The sequence below is a fragment of the Adelges cooleyi genome, unplaced genomic scaffold (assembly GCF_023614345.1).
Source record: "Adelges cooleyi isolate 19-005CV unplaced genomic scaffold, UGA_ACOO_1.1 ACOO_flye_CR_arks_rails_tigmint_CR_PRNA_24, whole genome shotgun sequence".
NCBI lineage: Eukaryota > Metazoa > Arthropoda > Insecta > Hemiptera > Adelgidae > Adelges > Adelges cooleyi.
The window spans coordinates 154,418-182,396 of NW_026095904.1; the positions used below are offsets into that span (position 1 = coordinate 154,418).

Below are 27,979 nucleotides of genomic sequence, written 5' to 3' on the forward strand. Positions count from 1 at the left end.
TGGTGTCGTCTCGATTATCTAACAGTAGTTTACTACTATCTACTATTAAGTGTACAATACCACCTTTACCCAACACCGTTGGACGAATGCGCGCAGTGGCAACAGAACCGACCATGGCGGCGGCGGTCGATACGGTTTTCGAATATGTCATGATCAACTATCGATGGGTGTTTGTGTGTTTGTTTTTGTTGCCCTGCACCGTGCTGGGTAAACTATGGTCAGTGTGGGAAATGCGAACAGGAGCGGTGTACACCGACGGAGACCGACACCGAGAAAACGTTAAGAAAATTCAGCGCCGGGTAAACATTGTTGCTTGATCGAAATTTTACTCAAACAGACAACATTCTCCAGGAATTCCATGTTTGCTTAGGGTGGCAGGATAAATGGTCCTCCCTTCTTCTCCCAATTCTTCCTTGTGGCATCGCTCGATCTGTCCTGTCGTCCCTAGGCACCCCCACGGTGTCGCGGTCTTATTCCTGACTCGAAAATAAATATCTTCTTCTTTTGCTCGTCCAAGATTTGTGGTCATAATCTCCTTCGCGTTTTCTCTTTTCCCCCGTCTCTCTCTCGACTCCTCCTTTCCGTTCTGCACCTTTACTGTGTGCTGGTTTACACCGGGCTGCTGGTTTGGACTGTACACTGGTGATTATTTGTATGATATTTGTTTCAGATCCGTCTGAGAAACGAAAAGGACCCGAACCGGATGATGTGTACGGCGAAACCTAGTTGGAAGAGCGTGTCGTTGGCTGACATCTTATACAAAAAACACATGCACAACGTTGACGTTCACTTGGACGCCATAATTGCAATAGATACCGAATCCCAAGTAAGTGTAAATCAGTGGCTTGAACGACGAACTTAGCAACCTCCCCTCTCCCCTAGAAAATGGGGTTTAACTCCCAAAATACCCGTGCGGTATAATGGTTTGATTTTGAAAAAAGACTGTGTGTTATTACACCTTGTAAACGCTCGATTTTTTCATAAACTATAAAAGGTAGAAAGTCGATTCTAAACTCATTAGAAAGAGCTTGTCCAATAAGATACAAAATATCTGTATAAAATACTAATATTTCAATTTTTAGATTAACTTTACAGTAGCCTCGCTGAATTCCGAAACGACGAACACATTTTGTTATTTAGGATCTTATTAGATAATCACTTTGGCATGTATAAGTGCAGTGAAGATTTTCAAAACTTTATCTGATATAAAGTTCATTCATCACAGCTTTGAAGTTGTATAGACATCATAAAAACACATTTCCCACCCTGAATTTTCATAATTTTTAATTTAATTTCTTAATAATAAAATAAATTTTCCAAAAATTAAAAATCAAGAAAGTTGACTGGGGATAGACTATTGGTTTGAATGAAAGAACATTTTTGATAGAAATTTAAATTACATTTTTCCCCACCCTAATTTTGCTGTATTTCTTAAGAAAAATGAAAAACCCCAAAAAAAAGTTGGCTTTCAAGTGCTAGAAAACAAATTACAATCCACGAGGACTTTAAATTAATTTCAATCTAAATAATAAATTAATTTACCTAAAAATAAAAGATATTTTATAAAACAGACTTAAAAATTTTTTTTTTTGCTTAAATTAAGAGGAATTAAAGGAGAAAAGAAGGAAAGGGATGGGATAGTAATATGATGGTGGGGAGGAAGGGAATGTGGTGGATTAGTGTTAATTGTATAATGACCAAAGGCGTCCTAAGACATATGGTTGATCCAATGTCTTCCATTCAAGGGGGAAACATGGTATATCATATTATTTAATAACATGTGTCTTACTATCCAATTTGAATATCATGCAGACAGTTCGAGTGGAACCTGGCATTACCTTCGGTCGGTTGGTTCCAGCGCTGATCCAGTCCGGATGGACACTTCCCATCGTGGTCGACTTAAAAGAATTAACCGTCGGTAAATATCATCATAAAATGTAATCTTTTCATCTGCGTTCTCGTCGTGTATCCCATACAAATCGACAACTCTCATCATCGTTGTCCAATCATCATGACGTAATCTCCTGGATTTCCAAAGCTGTTATTATTTTCCTCTTTACTCGACCGCTGCCCTTTCCCAGTCGGTACTCACTACTACTTGATGTACTTGATACAAACCTACACAGCTACTTACCCATGCTTGTGTGTGTGTTGCAGGCGGCCTCGTCATGGGAACCGGATTGGAATCTTCGTCGCACAAATACGGACTGTTTTACGAGCTATGCACGCGCTACGAACTGATTACTTGCGATGGAAACGTGATGACTTGCTCGAAGGTCCGACCGGTCGTCGAGACTAGTATAAACCGGATTGAGGACCGGCAAATTCTATCCTACCGGGAGTGGTAAGCACTTCCCCGGGATTCTGTGTGGGACGCCCTCGGGGATGTGCTACCCTCTCCGGCCTGGAATTTACCATGCTCTTTTAACCGCGCGGTCCTAAATCCGGGAGAACTTCCCCCCCCCCCCACTGGACGTTCGAACGTTTACCGAGGGTTTTGTCTTTGCAGACGGAGAACGCGCAGGCGTTCGAGTGTTTGCCGTGTTCGTACGGGACGTTGGGTTTCCTGACGGCGGTCGACCTGAAGATAATGCCGGCGAAAAAGTACGTGGCACTCGAGTACAGCCCGGTGGTCGGGCCGGCCGAACGAATGGAATCCGCTCTGAGGCTCGAGGTCAACGGCAACAACGAATTTGTCGAGCTGATCGTGTTCAGCCAAAGTCACGGAGTACTGGTGACCGGACGGTTGACCGACGGCGAAGACAACACGGTAGGTAACACACATCGGTTGGGCGTTTTATAACACAGAACATTTTCGGCTGGTAAAAGATTGGCGACGAGGGATCAATCTTACCGCTGTTCCTCATCAGATGATCTTCGGGGGAATGGAGAGGATAGGCGCACATCTATCAGATCTAAAAACCAAAGAACACCAGCTGATCATAAGAAATATTCAAGATCTAATAGGTGTCTTTTCTTCGACATATGCATCCGATTGTGGATCACTGCAAGCGGACTTCGGTTGCTTACTTTCCTGGGGCGAAACTATTGATCCTAAACTCGACGTAGCCAAGTGTGTAGTAGGCTATGAATTTTGCTCGTTGTTCCCCAACATTCCCCACTGATTTTGATTATAACACTCGTGGGGTTATCTGTCGCACGTGCTGTCAATTTGATTTTAATTTCTTGGCCTGGTCCAATGGTGCAATGGTCCAATCCTGGCGATGGAAGACTTTCGGGCTCGCCGACTGCGCTCTCCACTTTGCCCAAACTTGAACGTCGATCTGTACTTTGGGACCCACACACTTTTGTGGATTCAATAACGATTGAGGAAATATGCTTGCGTTCCATCTGCCTTGTGTCATTCTCATAAATATAATACCTATAATACACCTATTGGACGCGCATGTTGAACTTGCCCCGAGCTTTGCTCTGACCACGAGCAAATTACCAACGGGGGTTAGGTGGTTAGGGGTACTGTTGCGACTTGTTATTTTTCATCGTTATTTACCTATAATTGTGTGAACATCCGGAATCACTCAGGCTGTCGAAACACTGTCCAAAATCTGAACAATCAACAGTGTGTTCACATTGAGACGTGCCGAACTTAAATATAGATTGGAATCACGCTTGTTTTGTACTAGGCGACAACAGTCAACGAAATCGGTCGGTTCTACAAGCCGTGGTTTTTCAAACACGTGCAGACGTTTCTCGAAGCCGATCGTCACGCCGAAGAACTCGTCCCGCTGGCCGACTATTACTTCAGGCATAACAATTCGCTTTTTTGGGAGATACAGGTACAATACAGGAGGAGTGTTGTTATCGAAATTGTGTGTTGTGTGTAAATTAAAACCATTTGTTTCAAGGATATAATACCGTTCGGCAACAACGCGGTGTTCCGGTATTTCTTGGGGTGGTTGATGCCGCCGAAAATAGCTTTGCTCAAACTCACCCAGACCGCTATAGTCAAGCGGCTGTACGACAAGTATCATTTCGTCGACGACTTCATACTGCCGCTGTCCGGTTTGGCCGAATCCCTCGGACAATTCCATCGGACTCTGAACGTAAAAACCGAAGGGATTTTTCTTCACCTTATTATTATAAGTACCTAATAACAGCATTGAATTCCTCATGTAGATATATCCAATTTGGGTGTGTCCGGTCGTGTTGCGTTCCGGTCGGGGACTGATGCATTCGCCCTCGGCCCAAGACGAAATGTACGTGGACGTAGGCCTGTACGGTGAACCCAAAGTGTCCGGCTACAATTGCAAAGCCACCGGCACGCGATTGGAACACTTTGTGCTCAAACTCAAAGGGTAAGAACGGTTGTCCGACCATTGCATAGTATTTTTGGACATTCTTCTTGGTCTGTGACTATGTCATCGGCAATGATAGGTCAGGTAACTTGTCGACAAAGCAAATTATAATTGCTTTTCGAACATTTGCCTCGGAGCTATTAATATGGCTTCCCTTGTGACCGTTTTTTAAAAAATAAATTAGAATTGATCTTGGGTTTGTTGTAGGCCTCACATTTGGTTTCCCATTCCTATTTAATCTTGTAAACATTTTAAATGCACCCGATTGGGCTCAAGGTTCTGCACAATGTACTGTTCACAAATCAAGTTTAGTTGATAAAATCCCAGTCGAGTGAAAAAGTTCAAATTAACTTAACTTGTTAGCCCGTTAACGTCCAGCCTTGCTGAGATACCCGAGTGATAAAAGTGACCGATTCCCCACACCTGTTGAACTAACTCTTGTTCCTAGTTACTATTTCATGATCTAGTCGTATACAGGGTGATAAATTTAACGTAAATTTACTTTAAGTATTAAAAATTATTTTTTTGACGATACTCAGTTTTGTATGATTGCTTACAAAGACCTCTCGGATCCTAATCGAATCAAAACCAGAGATAAAAAAAATATGGTATAGCGAAACAAATGCATGGTGATTTACCAACTATAAACCAGTTAATTTTACTACTTTTAGAGTTTTTTTAAAAATATGTACTTTATACTTTTGCAGTTATAAGTTATCCCGAATATTTTGAAACGTTTTTCAACTATTTAACCTCATACTTTGTTTTTGTTGAAATCCTACGAATAAAAAATTTTTAAACGGCAACGAATGTGCAATTTTCACAATAAAGACTAATTTGTATGGTCGATGATCTAGTTTTGGATATTTGTACTTAACTTGAAACTAACTATACTTAACTAATAATTATTGTAGTTTAAAGCGTTAGGACGGGAGATACACGCAGTGTTAAAAATAATACTACATTGCTGATTTTAAACTTTAACCTAAAAATTAATCATCCAAAACTGGTAGCCTAACCATGGTTAGACAACATTTTCGGCAAATTGTTTTTTAATTTTATACCTTACTCTACCATTTTGAGTTTCAAAATTCGACGGTGCTCTGGCAAATACCCGTTTGATCATTTTATATTATAAACAATTCTACTGTTATACCTAACATAAATAAACATACTTAAAAAAAATATACATATATTTATACATAAAATTTTAATTGAAGGGCTCGGGGCTACGACCAGAGACTTTTTTTTGGAAAATTGGGTTTTCACGGAAAAGTTATCTACATTCTGGTGAAACAAACGGTGAAACTGAACTATTTACTTAAGTACAAAGGCGATACGTTTAAAAGAAAACCAGTGTCTTACGTTAAATTGATCATCAGCCTGTATTCGAATCGGGCCCGTCCCGTTTTAAGCGAACAAAATATACACTTTTAAATGCAAACGAACGGATTTACAGATTCAAAATGTTGTACACCGGCACTCACTTGACGTCGGACGAATTCAAATCCATGTTCGACCACGGTCTCTACGACAAGATCAGGCGACAGCTTCGGTGCGAATTCAACTTGCCGGAAATCTACAATAAAGTAAACAAGTCGGCTAGAAAATAACAAAAAAAAATCATCGTTTTAGCGTGACTAAAAAAAGCTGTACCCGTTGCTTTAACATAATGTTTTTATTATTATTTTTATATAATATTTATTTTTCCGTTAGCACCTCTACGTAGATCAGCGTTCGCTTAGCGCTGCCATTGTTAGGCCAAAAACGCAAAAAAAAGTCATAGCTATTTATCCCCCTCCCCCCACCAAAAAAAAAGAGGAAAAATAACACTTAGACATTATGTGACACGATGCCCAGAAGTGTGTATTAAAAATAATACATTATTCCCTACCGCCTACATACCCACCCGTCAGAAGATTTATAAACACACAAACTAGTACAATATGATCAATTCATGTAGGTAAACCTTATATTATTATTATTTTTTTTTTTTAAAATCATCATTACTTACAAAATTTCAGTATATAAAAATTTTACATGATTATCTATCTCTTTTAAGCTAAAAGCTTGTGTTAGAGATAGAGAGTTATGGAACTTAACTGAAATTTAAGTGCATATATAGCAAATTAACAACAACAAAAAAAGAGAAACAAGAATATACAAATAATAAACAATTTAAACACAGCAATAGAAGCTAAGATTAAAATATTTTAACTTACTAGGGAGAACAACCAATTATATACTAATTTTTTTAGCATTATTTTGAGAGAGCTGAATATTAGTATATAGTTTACAAATGACTGACCAAAAGATTTGCACGGGTAATCGATAGGTATATTAAACCGTCTGTTTTCCCTTTTGTCTACAAGATATTGACCGTCAAGTCCTTTACTGGAGTTTTTAAATGTGAACAGAATGGCAAAATTTTTAAGTAGAAGTGTTTAACAGGTAGGACACCCAATTCTCTGTAATTATGCGAGGTAGAACCAGATAAAGAATATTTATTTAGGCAAATTCTAACTATATTGTTCTGGTTCGTTTGTAGTTGATTTAAAAAACAATCTGCCGAACCTCCCCAAATTAGTAACCCATATTGAAATACGGATTGGTATAAAGCAAAATAAACTGCACGCATTGTATGTTTTAGAACGCTTCCTTGAGGTACTCCATATTCAACTAAACCAACCTGACCTGTAACGCCACTGATTATAATTTATGGAGAACTCTTAACAAAATTCTCGCATCGTAATGCTAAAGACATAATATTGAGAGAACAAGATTTTTCACAAGACCGTTTAAAGTGTTCACTAGCACAACTTACATAGCAAAAATTATAAAATAAACATTTTTTTCAATAATAATCAAAAGGCTGTAATAAAAAAATCACAATTTTCGATACTATTACTACTAAAATGGTGCAACTATAAATAACCTCCATTTAAAGCGGCTCTGTGTATCTATTAAAAGAGATAGATAATTAACTTCATTCTAGATAGTTATAATGATGACCTGGATGTAAATATTCGCACAGATCACCGTTTTCTTATAAAAAAACCAAACATCAACAGCTACAAAGGTTGATCAGCTCAGTTAAATTGATTAAAACCATTATTTGTTCTGAAATATCGTGCCTATACAAAAACCTCCTTAAAATCGCACGCTTTCAAAGATAAAATATACAATATTAAGTAAGATTTTTATTTTAACCTATCGTTAATACCTAAGCTCCTGTTTTCATATTTGTCAAACAACATAAAAAAACCATTATTGTTATTTCATTGTAAAAGTACAAGTTCATAAAAATAAAAAGGACAAGATCATTAGGTATTACAGACGACAGTGTACAGGAAAGTTTAACCTATTTTTTTTTTTTTTTGCTAAATTCTAATCTGGCCTCAGAACATCTAGTTAATTTTTAAATATTCTCACAGGAGGGCCAAAGGGCCATTTAAAGTTGGCAAAGATTAGTCGGGTAAACATTGTCTTTAAATTTTTGTACCTGTTGTTTTTTATTTAAATTTAAAAAACATTTTACCCAAAAATTTTCTTTGTTTTTTTTTAGTACAATATCGACAATTAGTCGTCATTTAGGGCTTAAATTATAATTCAATATAATATTGTCACGACGAAAATAACTTCACTTTAGTCAAACAAATTTGTGCACTACTCTCTGCACGTGTAAGCTCTGCTTTTGTTTTTTTTTTCGATCTGTGCCGATTTAATGCCGGCTACGACCGAACACACGACTGCCACACCGTATACATCACTGTATACTAAAATAAAATAAACTCAAAATTCTTATTACAACAGGGTTCATATAGTTGAAAAAAAGAAAAGAAAAACCCCATTAAAAAAAAAAAAACCTTATATTTTTGTTTAATGTAATGTTTTTAATTTAAATGACTACACGTCGTTAATTAAAAAAAAAAAAAGAAATGGTATAAATAATTTTAAAAATATTTCTGTTAAATAGTCACAAAAAACTCACACGTTTCTATACGTATACACAAAAACACTAATTGTTACGTTTAAGACAAAATACAAAAAAAAAATTTATATATAAATACGTACACACACACACACACACACATATATATAAGGTTAATTATTAAATCACTGTCGATAGTACGATAAAAAGATTTTACGAAACACGTTAATAATAAGTACACGTAATAAAAGATAAACGTTCCGTTTGAATCGGCGAATGTATAAAATATAAATTAACGATTAAAAAAAAAAATACTGCTGTGTACTCGAGCCGAAAGGGCAAAAAAAAAAAAAAAATTACACATATAAATAAACACAAAGACACTTAAGAATAATCGTAATACTGACGGGGACCTTAAACATCTAAGACATACGCGGCGGCGGTTGAACCTGCCGATTGTGGGGGGGAAAAATTATATATTAAACACAATCTTAAGGACTATTTTTTTTTTTTAATTTTGGTTTGTGCTCGAGAGGACGACGGTCACACACACACATACATAACCACATAAGAGGTTTGGAAATGATTTCATATAAAAAAATAATAACATAAGAGGAGTCAACTTTATAAAACAAAAGGTATGATTTTTTTTTTTTGTCGGTCGCAAGGACAACACCGCCGCAACCAGGTGGTCTAATTCGAATGGAATTCTTTTATACACAATTTGCAGCTCCAACATCCTTCGGGCGGCGACGTCAACGGCGGCGTCAAACAGTACACGTGATAGCCGCGGTCGCAATCGTCGCAGAACAAAAGTTGATCCTGGAAGAAAAATAAAAATAAAAAATACTCTTAAACACTTATAAATTATAATAATTATAATTATTTTGTTAAAACAATACTGCAGGAGAGATACAGGGAAGAAAAAAAATTATTCACTCTTAATTGAGAATATGTCACGTTTAAGGTGGTCTAAGACACACTATTTATTTATTTTGAAAAGTCATGCCCTTACAGCCCACCCAATGTAAAAATTGGTGTAAAACCAATGTAATTAATAAAAATAAAATATTTTCGGCCTATCCCGACGTCTTTAACGTTATTTACCGTCGGTTGGATTTTTTTTAACGCCTTTAAAGTTGCTAAATAAAAATAAGAATTTGCTAATTATCTGAAATGAAATACGAACAAATGATCAACATTGTTGTTCTAATGGAAACATTTAAAAAAAAAAAAACAGTTTTAAAATTAGCACATTTTTTCACTACATGGGAAGACGGTCACAAATCAATCAGACTGAACAAATGACAGATATTTTTTTATCGGTTATAGTTTGGGTAGGTTAGGTATGTAGGTTAGTATAATATAAATATTTAAAAAAAAGGCAATTATTTGTAATCGAACAGAAACACAAGCGTATCGGTAAATGAGATTGTTCGCACTACGTACGTCGTTGTCGGATGTGCCGCAAATGGAACAACATTTGCACTCGATACACTGCCAACGGTATTTGCCGACCGATATGATCATGTTGGCCGTAAACTGCAAACAAGTCGGATGCCCTGTAAACAAAAAAAAAGTCCAATTTGTTTTACCAAATGTCATCTCCGCAACGACGATTGCTAACAAAAACTGTTCGGCAACGAACGAACCTATTATTGTTTTGATTTTATCTGACCATTTGTTTCGATCGTTTATTAAATCAAGATTGTCTACAAAATATTCCATCGTATCTTTTAATCCAGGGGTTTTTTAATGTTTTTTAAACATTTTTTTAATATTATTTTATAGTTTATAGTTTACAGTTTATTTTATTATATTTTTGTTTCACAGCAGAAATTATATTCTGTACAGCAAAAAATTATTTTAATTAATATTAACAAACACAAAAACTATTTAAAAATATTTATGAAACATTATAAAATAATAAGTTATTAAAAAAACAAAAAATTGTAATCGTGTAGTACCGTTAATATGTCCTATACAAAATATTGTGTAGATTGTTTAAATAATAAATTTGTTTTAACACAATTCTTTTTTTTATATTAACTTTTCAAATTTTCATTACTCATGAATACTTTCATACAAAGTATTGATTTGTAAGTATATTTTTAATCGCAAGTACTTCGTGAATTGAATTTTGCACTTCTCGCACACAAAAGAATTCATCGACAAAACACAACACAGTTGAAGTCATCTATTTTTCAAGGCACTAAAAAAATATTATTAATATTATCTATCTTTGATAAAGCTGTATTGTGTGTGTAAACGAGTAGTAACCTTTATAACGGAATTTTTTTGATAACCAAGTAAAAAGTTAAATACATTAAGAATAGTACATAAAATGCAGTACATATGCAAATAATTATCAAGTATCGATTTCACTTAAAAATTTATTTTTATTTTTAATAAAATTGCCTATATTTTATCCATTAATTATTGTATCTATTAAACAATTATTTGTAGTTTTTTTTTTTTTTTTTACACAATAAAGTCAAATTATTGAAATATAATGTGCCTCGACGGTACGTCAGTGGACAACCGTGTTAATATTTGTTACCTGAACGGCCGCAATCTGAACAGGAAATCAATATTTCCGGTTGACCGGACTTGTTGGACACTGCGTCGCCTAAACAGAAGTCGCAGTAAGGTGATGGGTTAATGGATTTGTTGGCTCCTCCTCCGGCGGCGGCTTTGCCCTTGCCGTAGCCCTGAAAATGGACAATTAGATTAAAAAAAAAAAAATACAATCGGCAACTGTTGTTGATCGTCCAGGTAAAATGTATTAATTCCCTATAAAAAAAAAAAAATACTCAACACCCCGGGGGCCATTTGTAATACATGTATGTTAACGCATAATTATTACGTTAGATTACTAAAATATATAATAGGGCTGCCGGATCGATAATAGTATATATATATAGTATAAAGATTTATGAAATTTTGAAAGCTAACCGATTTAAAGCTTGAAGGAAAAAAAATCTTCAGTCAAATTTACAACGATTTCACAACACTCAAAACACTCTAGTTATGCCTGCTGTAACGCGACATACGACGATACGGCAACAACAATACTTGATATCAATCCAAATTAATTTCTCATAATCAAATAAGCAATCAGAGTAAAAATTTTTTATAACAAATAATGTAAATTTTGAGAAAACACCTCTTCGCAATAACCGATTGAAAATACAGAATGTCGCTTTCGTTTGACCGCTTAAAATTTGATTTGCTCCAATATAACATATGTTATGTTATATATACCTGTATACATTTTCTGACTCACTCTTATTAGATACATTTTTTCTATCCAAAGTTCATCCTCCAAGGAAGAGTTTATCCTCCAAAGTTACAAACGTTACCTACGTACGGTATCGTTAACCGTATAACGTTAGCGTTACTATCCCCCTGTGTTTACGCGTTAAACTTTTTGTGCATTTATTTCTTGTCGATAGATAGCTTATGGTTAAGTAAAAGTATATATATATACATACAATTATTACTAATAATATTATATATATATATATAAAATATTATATATATGTATATAATTTTTGGTGGATTTAAGTATGGAAAAAAAAACTAATCAATTACTTCTCTGGGCACCGGCTTGTTGCCGCCGGCTTTTGACGGGGTCGGTGCCGACGACGATGACGACGACGACGAAGAATACGCTGCTGCGCCGGTGGCAGCGTCGTTGGCGTTCAACAGCACCACGGGCGAGGTGTTCAGCAGCATGTTGTTGTGCGACATTCTGGCCGACATGCGTTTCGACGAGTGAGGCGTCGGCGACGACGCGGACGAGCTGTTGTTGCCGCTGCTCGACGGACCTGCAACACGTTACCGTTGATTCGGTCCCACTATACTACACTATACACCACTGGATTCAACACACACACACACACACACACACAAACCACACATTACATTATATTACTTAAAAATGTGTGTAAAAAACAAAACCCCAAGTTAATTTGGAATATACTGTTTTTTTCTAGCCTCATAGGTGTACAAAATAGATTAAAAAAACAACGAAAACTGTAGCCGTTCCCACTTTTTCCCATGATATAATTAAAAGCTTTTGTTCGAATAAAAAAACCCACAAACGCACACAAAATAATCTAGCAAAAGGTATAGAATAAAAAAAACCAGAAAATTGTAGGTACCCGATAATAAAAAAAATATTAAATAAATAATAATTTAAACTAAGCGGCAAATGCGTTACGTGACTTTGATTGGTTAAATATTTTTTTGCAAGTTCATCGATTCATACCGAGGAATGATCCACCGGATCGAAACAACATCATGGTATACACACATACGTAAATAATAAATAATATATTTTTATTATTTATTTAATTAATACACAGTGCGATAAAAATATTAACACGGTTTACACATCACCGTTGTATATTAACTTATAATTATTGTAATAATCTTAATAAACAAGCACTTTAAGATATATATTGAACACACGTCATGGACAACAATATTTTATACGAATTTAAGTTGACAGTTAATTTTTTTTTTTTTGTAAAAATATATAATGTGTTATGGTCCATTGAATTATAATTTGCCATATAAATGTGTACAAAACTAATTAAAATATCACATCTAAACCGCGTTTTTATTTTATTTCCATTTACCGATACAGTTTATGTAAAAAAATTATATACCCTTTGCCTGCACAAGAAAACAAATTACAAATTTCCAAAATTGGCATTAAATTTTTATTTAAATTGAAAAATACCCATATCTATAATAATAATTATAATAAATAAATGATAATAAAAATAGTAATAGTAATAATAATAATAATAATAATAATAATAATAGTCAAATAGTTTCAAGACTGTTGTTTAAAAGAAAATTAGATATAATTAATTTGATCCATCATTTTCAGATAATTCTTAACAAAAATACAACAATATTTACTTTTTTTCTTTTATTTTTACTGTAAATTTAAGGCAATCGATTTGTCATTATCATCATTTAATAACGAATAAAAATATAATAACAACTTATTATTATAACAATATTCATTTTTTTTTTTTCAATCGAATAATATTACTAAAAGTGCACTTGAATGAATGATTTGAGGTCCCATCGGAATATAATATAATATTTACAACAATTTTTTTTTTATATATAAATTTATGACTATAAATCAATAATAATTTATTTGACCAGATATATTATAATTTACTTTAAAAAACATATTCCGATCGAGAAGAAATCATTGCAATTATATATAAATACAGACAGTGGTGTCGAAACAAATTTTTTTAGCAGCATTAAGTTAAAAAAAAAAAAAAATATAGAAGTAAACGAAGGGAAAAATATCAATTTCAAATTTATTGACTAGATGATAATTATAATAATAATATGAAAGTTATTTTTTTTTAAATAATATATTAATTACAAATTTCATATACGAGCAACAACATAAACACGTTTGAATTAAAAAAAAAAAAAACGTTTAGAAAAGAAATATTTGAGAAAATTAATTGGTTTTTTTTTTCAAAACATTTTTAATAGTTAATATTAATATCTTTCAGTACAGTTGTCCCAACCAATAATAGTTTAGTTAGGGTGTGAACTTTGGCTTTTCAAGGCTAAACGTGAATAAATTATTTTTTTATCTAAACCACAAAAATACCACATTAAGTTAATATATAAATACTATACGTTCTAATAATAACAGCTAATAAACTTATTAGGATAAATATTTAATATTAATAATTATTCTAATATCGATTAAAAATTATAGTAAAATACACATATCTCGTACCCATACAAATGTTTGGTGTAACTAGTTATACATATATATAATATTATAATATATAAATACAGATATATATAATATATTATACATATTTGTTTAAATGTATGTAAAATATCACAATAATATATTATTTTAGAATAATGGTTTTTTTTTTTTTTTTATAAATAATGTTCTATAATACAATATATTGTATAAATATATAATATAATATATTACATATTGTATATATTTGTGCAACAATTAAATTTTATTATTTTTTTTGGTCGCACAATTTTGCAAGGGGAATTCATGATTTGTCCAAGATCATCATGTGTTGTGTGTCAATAATAATAATACTGAATTATAATATTTCGCATCTAGACCATTTTGCATATAAATGATAAATATATATATATATATATTTTTTTTTTTGTTAACAATAAGATAATTTTTTACTAGAGTACATTGGGGGGAGGGGGGGGAAATGTAATTTTTTTTTTTTACAAAACATATCTATACAAAGTGCGTGTGATTTTAATAATAGTGTCGTGTACTACAACACGTCGGGGGTATAGAGTTGTTTTTTTATTATATAATTCACTAATATAAGTAGGAATGTTTTTACGTTATTAAAAAAAAAAAAAAAAAAAGAGAACAAAATAAAAAAACAATAATTAATTTTAAACAAAAAAAAAATCAAAAAAAAAAAAAATTAATAATAATAATAATATCTAATCGAGTATTCTCTGTAATAAACTAACTAGCGTTGTGATGTTATTGATTATATTCTATTAATTTCCTTTTAAGAACCGCGTGGTCAAGTGTGGCTGCCACCAGCGCATAATATATATGTATTTATTATGCAGCAACACGTATATGGCGCTCTCCCGTCGGACCTTCACCACCACAAAAACCCTTTATATATATATATATTTTTTTTTTTCCTGTCACTCGGGACGCGTCTGCCACCTCCGTCTTATCCTTCGAACAAAAAACAAAACAAAAAGAGGGGCTTTATTCGATTTGTTTTTGAAATAATTAATAATAAAAAAAAAAATGATCTTTTCATCATCATCATCATCATATGCACAACAACAAATATATGCACTCGCCTGCACACACATGCATACACAGAGCTGGGACAAATCATGAATATTAATATAATTGTCAGTGAGACACGTGTTGTGTTAACAACTGCTGCTGTTTGTTAGCTATAAAAAGGCAGAGACAACAACAAAAAAAAAAACCAATCATCTGTATTAGGTATATGTCGACGAGATATATGTTTTTCTTGTATTTTTTTTTTTTTTTTTTTTAATTTCAAACGCATAGCCGGCGCCCTACTAATGTGTTCGTCGGGTCTCCGTTAGCCGAGTTCTCCATCACATCAAAGCCACTGAGCAAAATTGCCGTTCTAAAAAAAATGTTTATAAAAAAAAAAATACCTACTCCGTTGTTTCCGTTTCTAACTCCGACTAAAACCACCAACCACAAACTAGAGCTTCGAACGAATCGAAATATTTTTAATAATTTAATCGATATAGAAAAAAAAAAAAAAAAAAACATGCCCAGCTCTGCATATAAATGAGAGGTACAGGAAGAGAACGACTACAAATAAATACATATTATTTAATTAGATAAAAAAAAAAAAGCGGTTATCACATGGTAGTAATAACATAAAAAAAAAAAACATTTGTCATAATATAATATTTGTATTATATATAATGTAAAAAAATATTACTCGGTTCGTATACACCACCACACATTCCGTAGCTAGCTATATATAATATGTATATAAACCACCACCACCGTCCAAACTTAAAACGGTGGTTTAATAAGCTTCTATAATGCGTGTAATCTCAAATGGCGTATATTATTATGGTAAACAACATGTAGAGAGTAGGTAGGTAGGTAAATATATTCGTGTTTTACTACAACTCCGTGTACCCCTCAATAGTATATATATATACATATACTTATACTGCATTGTATGTTTTTTTTTTTTTTTTTTGTTAATAAGCAATAATTAAATTAAAATCGCTAAAAATTACTACATTCACAAGTGTGCCTGACGAGACACGGTGAACAAAAAATACATACTGCGAGTATGTGTTTGTACATATTGTATTAACACTGGTTTACTTGCTCAACGCGGTAAATACTTGCCAAAATATACTATACACCTACTGTATACGTTTAAGTGTGTTTTTGATATAATAGTACACAGACTGGTCGACGGCAAGGAAAATTCGATTTATGCACTTAACGCGCGCAATAAAAGTCTGTGCTTGCATCGCGCATCGGATTGGTGTGATTTTTTTCAGAGCTTTTAGTTTTTTTTCTTATCATTACTTGAAAAAACAAAATTAGATTAAAAAAATTATATGTCTGAAAAAAAGATTCTTTAATGTGTGTATCGTTCAATCAAACCAGAAGAGTTGTGTGATACACTTAAAATCAGTATGAAAATGCTTATAAAAAAGTACATATTATATGCTTAAGAGATTGCTTATCCGACTTACTGATCAGTGTAAAATACTATAGTATATCATCTATTATTATTATTATAATTATAGATGTTATCATTGAGATTGTTGATTTTATAATAATGTTTGTTAATCATATATAACCAATCATTAATTAATATATATTAATATTGGTTAGTTAAAAAAAAACGTGGAAAAAAATTTGTATTGATTATGAAAAAAATATTTTTTATTATATACGGTTTTTAAAGATGAAAAAGTTGCAAACACCTACTATGTCGTTTAGTTTTCAAATGACTCCAACTATAGTAATTTACTAGTTTATTTTAATTTAATATTAAATAATAATAAATTGAGTAATAATTGTCCTTACAAAATATACAATAACAAAAATTGTATATATATTTATTTGGGTGGTTGTTATTTGCAAGTTTTCTGAATTTCAAAATTATGCCGCACCCCCTTATTGGATTACAAAAAAAAAAAATAGAATCTGAAAAATACTTGTTTTCCGTTTAAAATACTTGCAATTTAATACAATTTTAATGGAATTATATGCCCTCGCTGTACACAATAAATAGTATACATATATAATTTTAACAAAGATTTAAAAACGAATTGTACTGGAAAAATTCTGGAGACCGTATAGAAAGTTGAGAAAATAATTTCATACTGACATTAAGATAAGGGCGAAATATACTGTGGATTTGAACGAATAATAAAACTAAAGAAACTTTTTTTTATGAAATTTAATTTTAATCGACTTTATAGTTTGTGATTTTTTTTTCACGGTATTGGAAAGCTATGAGATATGCGATCGCACCAGTCCAATCCATTGAAGATTTTTAACGAGTCGACATAATGTACAATACACTACTTTAACCTAATAGTGAATATTTTTTTCCGGTATTTGCTTAACTCATATATGAAGAAGATCTACAAAATATAATATAATATTCTAAACAACAATTCTTAGTAATAATAATACTATTATTATTATTATTAATATTATAGAATGTTGTGTAATATATAAAAAAAAACCATATAGAATAATTTGTTTTTCCTACACACAAAAGAAGCACAAATCAAAAGCAAAATTCAACGACCTATTTTTTTCCCCCGGTTTTTACTATACAACACCTACACATTATGTACTTGCACACACACACACACACACACACACACATACAGGAAACAAAAATTGAAGAACAATTTTTTTTTTAAAAACGAAATAGTTCTCAAGTTTTGTTAAACAGCTGTATTTAAAAAAATAAATAATAATAAAAATATATATATATATGTATATACTAAAAAAAAATTGACTACAACATTAACAACATAACTAACGTGTACGTGTAACAAACAATATTACTCTAAAATGGTGACATTACTGCAAAAAAAAAAAACTATATTTTCGACCGCTTAAAAATAATTTTTTTAAATGCGACTGCCGCCGGTACGTGGTAAAAGCGCAAAATCAATATCGGTAATTAATAAATAATAAATACATATTTTCTAAATATTCTAAACTAAACTAAATAGCAAATAATAATAATATATGAAAATATAAAACAAAAACACTATAATATTATAGTATCACATAACAGTTCACACAGAGGCCAAACTCCAAACGATTAATTACACAACAGCTATATATTATACTATATTATACACACAGTGTGTCAACGCTCGCACACACACACACACACATACACACGTGACATACAAATATAATATACTGACGGATCAAACTATTATTGATCATATAACATCATACCCACTGGTAAGTCTCGGGGCATGCAAAGCAAAAAAGCACAGCAAAGATGTCTTTATATGTAAAATAAAATACACGTCCTAAAATAGGTATATGTCATTGGCGTTGGGTAGAAGTGAAAAATAATTGGTAAATTACACGGTTTGTCCGGCGGTATTTGTGAAAACTTAACGACGGTGCGCCTAAGAAGGCTCTTCTAATAAGCTTTACACTCTTAATGGAATCAAATATTAAATGTCCGAATAAAAAAGAAACGCGTTTCGAAACATGTTTAATTATAATAATTTAGATATAATGTCTCCCGTTGAACTACTACACAGTATTTTAAGTAGTAGTTTGGGGGCGACGTTGTTAATCGGGTTGAACGTGTTAATGTCGTTATTAAAAGGAGCTGAAAAATTGTCTTCAAAAGATTATTAATAATTGTTAAAAAAAAAAAAGCGTCTGAAGCAGTACACAATTTAAAATTATAAAATGATGGTCTCGCGGAACGAACAATCGGGCATTGTGTTCACACAGTACAAGCATTAAGAATGGTTAAATATATATATATATATTTTATTCAAATGCAATTTATCCCGAAAATTATTGTAAAAACGCGCAAAATTCGTGATCGTTCAACGTAAGCGGTTTGATTGGAAGAAAAAAAAACACACACACAAACGAAAAAAAGTACCCAACAGCGCTAGTATAAAATATATAAGACAATAAAAAAAAAACGGCCAGTTTTAAGGCTAGAAAATCACTAATATTTGTAAGTCATATTTTATAAGTGTACAGAAGTTTGGGGTTAGTAGCGATTTTAATGGGCCCCCCCTCCTACTGCATGTTATTCAAGCTATATTATTATTAATTTTTTTTTTACTGTTGTGCATATACATATTTTGTATAGATGTAAATATTCAATATAATCGAGACATTTTCTAAGAAAAAAAAAAATATCGGATAAACTATGATGGTTGCATTTTGCCCCCTACTACCCGAGAAAAAGAAAACCGAGCACAAATCATCACTGTCCATCGCCAACGCATCTTTTGTGCGATTAGGCCTTTTAACTTGGATACGGAATTGAGAAAAAGGTGTAGTTTTTAAAAATGAAGTGTGTTCTTATGGTTGGAAGTATATCGAAAATTTGTGTGGAGCTTTGAAGTCCAATTAACGTTTTATACGTTTTGATATTCGCTCGTTGTGTTTTAGTTTTTTCACAAATCAATTTAAAGTAAAGCACTTAAATCTTTCAAAATTTTTCGATGGAAAAAAAACACCAGTAATTTTCAAGTTTATTTTTTCTTCAGCGTGTATTTCATTTGATATAAATATAATCTTCTACAGCTGTAGCTGAAATGAAGAAACAACAACGTTTTGGGGTTTTCACGTGTACCTATACTAACTAACCACCTCAGGTAAGAGTATAAATATTGTTATACAATTATCGGCAATACTCGTTGGAAATCGAAATGAGAATAAAACCAATAGCGTCGTGGTCTGGTCCACATCGAAGAAGCTGCTAAAATATAGCCGAACAAAGTGAGAACTAGAAGAGATAGAGAGATAGAGACATATGGGGAGAGAGAGAGCATCAGCAGCAATATAGAAGAACGCGTGCACAGCCAAAAGTAAGCGCTGGTGTGTTGATCAACTACTGGAAGCAGCGTTTTTTAGTAGTGCGATTACCAGGGGTAGGTGGTATATCGCGTATAAAAACAAAAGTGACGTCGACATAACAGTAATAGTAATAATGGTAATAGTGATAATAATAATAATAATAGCTGTCGTGGAATTTGCTCCAACCTGTTGTAGTCTGTTGCGGTTGCTGTTCGAACGGATGATGGTGGTGCGACTGCTGCTGCGTTTGCGGAGACACGGGCGTGGACGAGCCTAGACCTCCCTCTTGGCTGGCCTCTTCGTCCGCCGCCGCGGCCGCGGTTATGGCGGTGCTATTGCCGCCGCCGCCGCCGCCGCGGGTTTATCCTTGTGCGAATGGGTGTAATGATAAGTCAGACCGGGACGGGTCTTGTACCGAGCTCCACACACTGAAAAACATTTAGCATACACACGCTAACAACACCCTCTCATCATCATCATACACAGCCGGCATATAATATAATAATATATTATAATCGTCACACGACAAACACACACACACACGCAACAAATTAAAAAAAAAAAAAAAAAAACACAAAAAAAAAACGCAAACAAAAAAAAAATCTAACTAAAAATACTGGCGCGGCAAAACAATCGCAAAAAAAATTAAAACAAGTAACAAAACGATAAGGAAAAATAAAGTAAAAATATATATATATATATATATATATATTATATACACACTAGTCGAGATTATATATATATATTTTTTTTTTTCAAAGAAAACGCGTAGGTATGTAATAATTGTGTTTAAATTTACATCACATTAAAAAAAAAAAAAAAAAAGGCCAGTACAGTGAGGTGGGGGCGCATAAGTGGGGACGGATGAGGTCGCGGGTCTACAGATTTTATTATAACTGAAAGAGATGATATAATCACTTTTAAATAAACGCTTCGATGCGAATCTGTGCAGAGGTGGGTTCGAACCAGTTGTAGCGGTTTTTGAAGATAACGTGGGAATAAAATACTCAAGTACTTAAAATTTAATATTTACTCTTGTGCAGGGTGGATGCGCTAAGGGTTGATCGTCTGTCTACATAAAAATGTACTGTCATGGTGACCACCCATTTATCGTTATTAACAATATAATGAAAATATTTTCATTACCCGTCGACTGTTGACTCACACACACACACACATAGCAACCAAGAAACTGACTACGGCCAAAGTGTAAAAATTTACCCTATTTTTGGGGTTATTCCTTAATAAAAAAAAAAACAAATTGACTACAGATTTTTGAGAAAATTGTATATGTTATAGGTTCATTTTAGATCTACCTTCGGTCTAATTTTCACATCTAAATCTCTAAAAGTTTGCTTGAAAAAGTGAAATAAAGAAAACAATTCTATCCCTTCTAAAGGGTTTATGATATTTTTTTTGATTTGTTAATGTTTATCGACAGTATTATGTTTTTGAAGAATAATTACAAATAAATTTGGTACATTTTCGACTATTTTTAAAAAAGTCACAGAGCATCGAGTAATTTTAAGTTGAAAAATTTGTAAATTTTTTTAAGCGTTTTTCACGATTTCGGCGGGGAAGGGGTGACTTTTTTTTTAATTTTATGCCCTAATAAAGTACCTTCCAGGTATGATTTCTGATCTATAGAGTTGCTACACGAAGAAATCGGTTCGGCGGTTTACGAGATATCGTGGGGATAATTGGGTCCAGACACAAAAATGAAAACACATCATTGTAAAAAGAATACCTTCACAGCTCCGCATCGAAGCTAAAAAAAAAAAATCCCATCACGCGGTTTGGCCAAAAAAAAATAATAATAATTTTAGCTATATTATTATATTTTATAGTTCACCGACTGCGCTCTGCCGTTTGTACTTTGTACTTGGACTGACTAACGCGGTGGCAAAAATATTATTATAAATGTATATATATATATATATATATATATATATATTTCTTTTCGCACAAAAAAAAAAAAAAACTATCAATCACACTAATACAAGAGACACTAATAATTATAATTGTCATTTAATAAAATCTCTAAATCGTAATCACGCCTACCTACGCCTATCTCGTATGCAAATTTAATCTTTTTTTAAAAATTTTTTTTTACTAATAATACTACCTATTATTGTGGTGTTTAATTTTTGTAACACACACACACACACGACATGCAGTGATCGAGATAAAAGTAGTACACGCACAATCCAAACGCGTGTCAATCGATGGATCGATCGATCAACGGTGGTAAGGCGGTAGTAATATTTGATGCAATCAGACAAATTGTGTGCAAATACATTAAGTGTAAAAAAACAAATAGAAAAATTTCACTAAAATTTTTACTCGAGAAAACATATAATATATTAAGTAGCGAAATATATTTACGGATAAAAAGTGTCAAAAACAAGTGTGCAAAACAACAACAACAATTTACTTACGGTCACACGAGTACGGTTTGTCCGGGTCCTGCATGTCCATGAATGCGCTGCTGCTCATGCCTTTCTTTCTGCCTCTTCCGGACGTCGAACCCTATATGGGGGAGAAAAAAAACAACAATATTGTTTAATTTGTCACAACGACAATAATATATTATTCTACATGCAATTACAATCGGCGGCAACGTGTTTGTAAAAAATGTACCTAACCGGTGTTGAGCGTTTTTAATAAAAAAATAAATACATACACTATTTTTTATAAAGGACATTAATTATTAACTATGAACAAAAATTATCTACAGCCAACGTTTACAAAAACCGGTTAGAGGTTAGTACGCGCTGTTGGTACAACACACTTTTGCGTACACCCTCTTACGTGCACCGCCGCCGCCGCCGATTGCACAGTTCCTGTTGTTGCAAAACACCGACCTTGACGCTGCGACGACTGGACGTTCCCTCGTTGTTGGCGCTGTTGCGTCCCGGCTTGCCGCCCTTTCGCTTTTTCCGTTTCGTATAGCTCTCCTCGTAATCGTAATCCGAATCGGCGTCGGGCTCTTCGAACCCTTCCATTTCTTGCATTTCGAATTCGTCGTAGTACCACTGATCCTGAAACAACATCAATCACCATTGAATCATCAATCATCACCACATACACACGATCATCGACGATAAACAATAATAATTCAGTATCGACTGAATTTTCTCGGGACAAAAACATTTATTAACCCTCTTCACATCCCAACACACACACACACACACACACACTCACCGACACTTTGGGATTGCTGGAACTGTTTTGACTCGACTGTTCGTCTTTGGGCACAATCGTGCTGGTCGCCAGACTGTCTTTGCTGTCCTCGTTGTTGGATATCGCGTTTTGGCTGTCGCCCGTGTGCAAATCTATGTTGAACGAGCTGGCGTCGCCCGAATCGCCGCCGCTGTTGAGACCTGAATTGAAAAAATACACAAACACACACACACATTTAATATAGAATGTAGTTACTTAAAAAAAAAATACACACTCGCGTGTGTGTACATAACAATTATTGTTGGCCGCTGTTCGTACCGGATTCTTTGCGCTTTCCCGACGAGTTGTTGAACACGGACGCATTGACAGAGCCGCTGTTGCACGAATTCAGCAGGTATTGTCTACGTTTTTTCCGCCAACGTTTCGACGGGTACGTGTAAATCTGTCCGGTGCCGATGCCGGGCATCCGTTGCCGCTCGTGCATCAAAAGGCTCGAGTGCGTTTGTGCGACGCCTGAAATTCGAAAACAACAAACACACGATTAACGGCGGTGGTAATCGATTTTCGAATTGTTTATCATTTATCAATGTGTACATCATGTGTGTGTATACATAAAAAATTTACATATTAAATGTGGATTATTACATACCCGTTTGCGTGTCTAAAAACGGCATCCTCATGCGACGTTCGATGCATAGTCTCGTGTTGTAATTTACGGAATTTTCCACTGCCTCGCGGTACGATAAATCGCTGATGAAACTGTAAATGCGGGGAAAGAAAGAAAAAATTAACAACATATTTATAACGGCATTATTTTGTATATTATGCTAGTTATTTAAATAAACATTGTCTACCTATATAATATATTATAGTAGTCCAACCGCCGAGCACGTACAATACACTAATATTACCAAGTATCAAATAATTAAATCTATTTTAGTATTTTTCGGTAAATTCTATAACATATTTCTCGAAACGTTAAACCTGGTCCTGTGTACTACTTATATGTTTTTAAATGTATTTAAAAAATGTAAAAATAACGCGTACTAAACTTTTTGGTAACATTTTGAGTAGAGTTTTAAGTGAATCGCGTACGCCTGGGGGGACGACCAAAGTGAGCAAAATATAAAAAATAACGTTTGACCGCACCGATTTACCTACGCCGTTGTTGTCGTCGATCGGACGATTTATGAACTTATTTACGTCAAGTCCACAGAGCTTTACAATATTATAAGAAATACAAAAAAGGTAAAATGTGTGCGGATAAACGTGGAGTTTGATGATTAAATTCAATTCAATTAAATTTAATGAGCATTGTTCAAAGGTAACATTGTTATATATATATATATTTTTTTTTTGCAAACTCTTTGAGCATTGGATTTGTTACGATCGTTTTTTCATTCAATCAATTATAGAAATCGAAGGATGTAAATCAAAGTACGTCCAAAACATGTCGTAACATAATTTTTTGTTTATTATTATAAAAATTGATTAGCAAAAACAATGTATTCGAAACAAATCTTTATTACCTACGATTGGACATTTGAAAACACAATATATGTGTATTGACCACAAAGACGTATAAGTAGTCTTTGCTCGTCAAAACATTTTGTAAGTATAATAGTATAATTTAGTATAGTATAATTTAATTGAGTTTACCACCTATTACGGGTTCTTTTTTCGGATAAATTATATGGCGACAAACTACAATCACTAAAAAGGTTTACTAAATTGTTCTAGGAGTAATGAAAAAAAAAATAGTCACGACTTTTGTGAAAAACAAAAAAAACACCAACAGTTCTAGGCCTGAGAAACATCCTCCTCCTCTTTTAATGCGTTTACGGATGTTTACGGAATTTCGGAAATAAACAATAATTATCAATTTATTTATGGTCAGTTTTTCTTATTTTTTATTCGTTATTAGCAAACTACATATGATAATATTCATCGCCAAACTTCAGCAGTAGCCGTGACTTTTCAAAACAACGGAGTTAATTTTTTTTATAGAACACTAAATTATAAATAATAATTATAAAAAAAAAAAATAAAGTTTCTTGATATCGGGAATTTATACCAAGGTTTTTTTGTTGCAAGACATTTTGCCTGGGCAAATTATAGCTTTTATTCGTATAACGAGAAATTGTAAAAGTTAAAAATTATTCATACTGAATCTTATACATAAAATATTTAACCTGAAAACAAATTGAAATGCATTAAATCCACTTCATTTTTTTAAAAAAATATTGCCTACATAATAATTGCCAGATACAAAACCTCTATTCTAAAATTTCCTAATCGGAAAAAATTATTTTCCAAAATACTTGGTTGTAACAAAAATGTATTTTATTTCTCTTATTACGACAGAGGAATGCGGCGGCGGCCAAGCGTTTTGAAAATAGGTAATTTTTTGAAATCAAAGGAATCCCCAACATTACTCAAAAAAAATCTCAAAGTATTTTTCTTTGGATTGAAATTAATCGATTGTTAACAATTTGATAAACCATCAGTAAGACCCATTAAAAAATCGTCATTTAAAAAAACTCAAAAAAGCACCTCAAAGGTTTTTGGAGTGTTGGCTTTTTTTTTTTGTTCACATTCAACAATAACTCGCAAAATATATTATGACTGAAATAAAAATATACATCCATACCTAAGCATTTGTAAACAAAATACAGTATTTCGTTACAATGGAACAAATGAAATAAAACAATCTTATATATTTTTTTTTACTTAAAAAAAAAACGAAGATATACTACCTACCTAATGATAGTGAAAAACTGACTGAAGAAAGTTTTTAAGTGAATACATTTTTTTAATTTTAAATTTTACATTATTCTTAAATAAAAAAAACAAATTGTTCTATATAAAACTACATTAACACTTGTGAAATTTGTCGAGCAGGTAAAAGTTGAACCATTAAAAAACAATTAACTCACAATTTCCATAGCATCAGAACATGAAAACTCTACTGAAATGTCTCATTGAGTAATGTAGTATTTAAACTGTAGCCATTATAATAGTTATTTCTAAATCAATATAATTTTTTTCAGAATATTTCAGATTTGTTGTGCTAGTTATTTTTTTAAAAAATACTTTTTAAAACACAGGCCTGAGATCCCAATTTTGGCGCCCTCTCCCCCCTTGAAAAAAAACCCTAGATCCGCCACTGGACACAGCAAAATTGTGTGTTCAAAATTATAGCCGATACTATACTGTGTCCTCCTAAGCAAAAATGCCTCTACTGTACACACATGCAATTTTATTGCACGGATATAACACTTCATAGATAATTGGTCGTTACCTATTGTGGTCAACTTTCCAATGGAAACATCGTAGGCAACAAACAAACCCTGGCAAAAAACGTACAGCAAACATTTTATTTTCGAAAAACTACCAGAATCGATCCAAACAGAGATATTATCCACCGCATTTGTCACCTCGAATCGGATTGTTTCTTCACTAAGGCCACAAACGGGGAAAGAAAAAACTCGAATATTTCCACAAAGTAAAACTACTTAATTACAGCTAATCTATTGACCTTCAGCCGCTCGCTAGCATGGACGATTGGCAGTCTTTTTAAACATTTTTACGCAAACATTCTTCTACAGAACGCCGAGGGAATGGCGAGGTTGATGCAATCAGTGCACTCCGGCAGTTCAGTGCGGCCACAAACTCGGTTGTGTCAGTAACGACGGCCAATTTGCACGTACGCCCGACTTTATTGGAAGCTAATAGGGGGGAAATTTTTTTCTTAAAAAATAATATTATAGTGTAAGTACTATATAATGAAGAGCTTATGAGTACCTGATATAATATGTACCATGATGAAATCGTTTATAAAGACACCAACGGTTTTATCGTGGGTAAGGCCAAAAGTCTGTCGTAGCGAGCAGCGTTGTGCCTTTAAGCGGGGGCGAGCGGACAAAAGTTAACAAGGGCACGGATGGTGTGAAATTACAACACAGCTGTGCGCCGCGGCACGGTGGAACGATTACGATAACGCCGGTGCGACCAAAGCTTGGCCGTTCGAATGCGGCCACATTTATCCGAGACCGTGCGCGTTCCAAGAGCCTTTGAAACGGGCAAAACGGCCTTTAGGTGCAGCCTTTACACACACACACAACGACTATTGATACCTATTGATTTTACCGCGACAACACTCCGATTGGACAATATCGGTCAATTTCAATACAGCTTTACACAGTGTACGTACACTCGGGCGTGGATGCTATTATAATACCTACAATATTGTTAATACAACAAACAAACACCACTCACCAGGCGACGCCTTTGACGAAATTCGGTTTGATTTCCACTGCGGCGGCGGCCATTGTGGCGCGGTCGGCTGGCGTTCAGTGCATAACACGGGGCTTCGGGGGCGCGCTATGGCGGCGGTCGGCAGCCGCGTTAACAGAACAGGTCGGTAGGAGGAATATTCGGAACTCACAGGGGACACACACGCGCGAAAAAGAAAACACTATAGCGATTATTATTTTCTTAGAACAAATTAGATATTTAATTAACCGCTTAGGTACGAGGAGGACTTTGGGGGGAAAAAATATTTTAATAAAAAAAAAAAAAAAAAACAATAACGCGATGAGCGTACCGAACGCGCGCCTGATTGTGCAGGCGTTGGGAATTCAGCCGTGTGTGTTGTCAGTATTAGTCGCTGTTGTTTGTTGTTGTTTGCGGCGGCCGGCGGCTCCCGCGGTTAGGCCGTGGAGGGAAAAACGCGCGCAAGGTATGCTCGCGCGTTGTCTGGGGTGTTACGCCGCCGCCGCCGGAATGGCCGACGCAGCGGTGTCCCGTAACGACCGACGCGGCCGGCGGCCATTTTTTTTGTTTTCGACGCCACCGCGACGCCCCGGCGTACCTGTTGCCCGTCGACCCGGCGACCGCGTCGGCGTCGGTTATTGGTCC

At 33.9% G+C, this 27,979-nt stretch overlaps 2 protein-coding genes across 3 annotated transcripts; one reads left to right on the forward strand and one right to left on the reverse strand.

Moving 5' to 3' along the window:
- Positions 1-30: 30 nt before the first annotated feature.
- On the forward strand, positions 31-6,579 carry LOC126836317 (delta(24)-sterol reductase-like). Its single transcript, XM_050569549.1, has 9 exons — positions 31-299; positions 671-826; positions 1,813-1,918; positions 2,158-2,276; positions 2,510-2,770; positions 3,645-3,797; positions 3,867-4,064; positions 4,138-4,316; positions 5,776-6,579. The coding sequence occupies exons 1-9, from the start codon at positions 87-89 to the stop codon at positions 5,927-5,929; spliced, it is 1,539 nt and encodes a 512-aa protein (XP_050425506.1). The 5' UTR covers positions 31-86; the 3' UTR covers positions 5,930-6,579.
- A 1,662-nt stretch (positions 6,580-8,241) lies between these two features.
- LOC126836311 (zinc finger protein ubi-d4 B-like) lies at positions 8,242-27,636 on the reverse strand. 2 transcript variants are annotated; one of them, XM_050569539.1, is made up of 12 exons: positions 27,338-27,636; positions 23,709-23,818; positions 23,378-23,572; positions 23,081-23,259; positions 22,741-22,917; positions 22,315-22,405; positions 20,230-20,304; positions 20,063-20,197; positions 11,842-12,077; positions 10,808-10,958; positions 9,697-9,809; positions 8,242-9,069 (listed from the first exon to the last, which is right to left on the reverse strand). In XM_050569539.1, the coding sequence occupies exons 1-12, from the start codon at positions 27,388-27,390 to the stop codon at positions 8,941-8,943; spliced, it is 1,644 nt and encodes a 547-aa protein (XP_050425496.1). In that variant the 5' UTR covers positions 27,391-27,636; the 3' UTR covers positions 8,242-8,940. The 2 variants fall into 2 exon arrangements, with proteins under 2 accessions (XP_050425496.1, XP_050425495.1); XM_050569538.1 differs by lacking the exons at positions 20,063-20,197; positions 20,230-20,304 and having other exon boundaries at positions 8,244-9,069.
- Positions 27,637-27,979: the final 343 nt, after the last annotated feature.

What these genes read in the sequence shown, in the direction of transcription:
- LOC126836317 (XM_050569549.1), top strand. Translation starts at nt 87, where the DNA reads ATGCGCGCAGTGGCAACAGAACCGACCATGGCGGCGGCGGTCGATACG. An exon ending in TTAAGAAAATTCAGCGCCGG is followed by an intron (nt 300 to 670) that starts GTAAACATTGTT and finishes TATTTGTTTCAG; the next exon opens with ATCCGTCTGAGAAACGAAAA. An exon ending in CAATAGATACCGAATCCCAA is followed by an intron (nt 827 to 1,812) that starts GTAAGTGTAAAT and finishes AATATCATGCAG; the next exon opens with ACAGTTCGAGTGGAACCTGG.
- LOC126836311 (XM_050569539.1), bottom strand. Translation starts at nt 27,390, where the DNA reads ATGGCCGCCGCCGCAGTGGAAATCAAACCGAATTTCGTCAAAGGCGTC. An exon ending in GTTTTTAGACACGCAAACGG is followed by an intron (nt 23,573 to 23,708) that starts GTATGTAATAAT and finishes TTCGAATTTCAG; the next exon opens with GCGTCGCACAAACGCACTCG. An exon ending in CCAGTCGTCGCAGCGTCAAG is followed by an intron (nt 22,406 to 22,740) that starts GTCGGTGTTTTG and finishes TCCCCCATATAG; the next exon opens with GGTTCGACGTCCGGAAGAGG.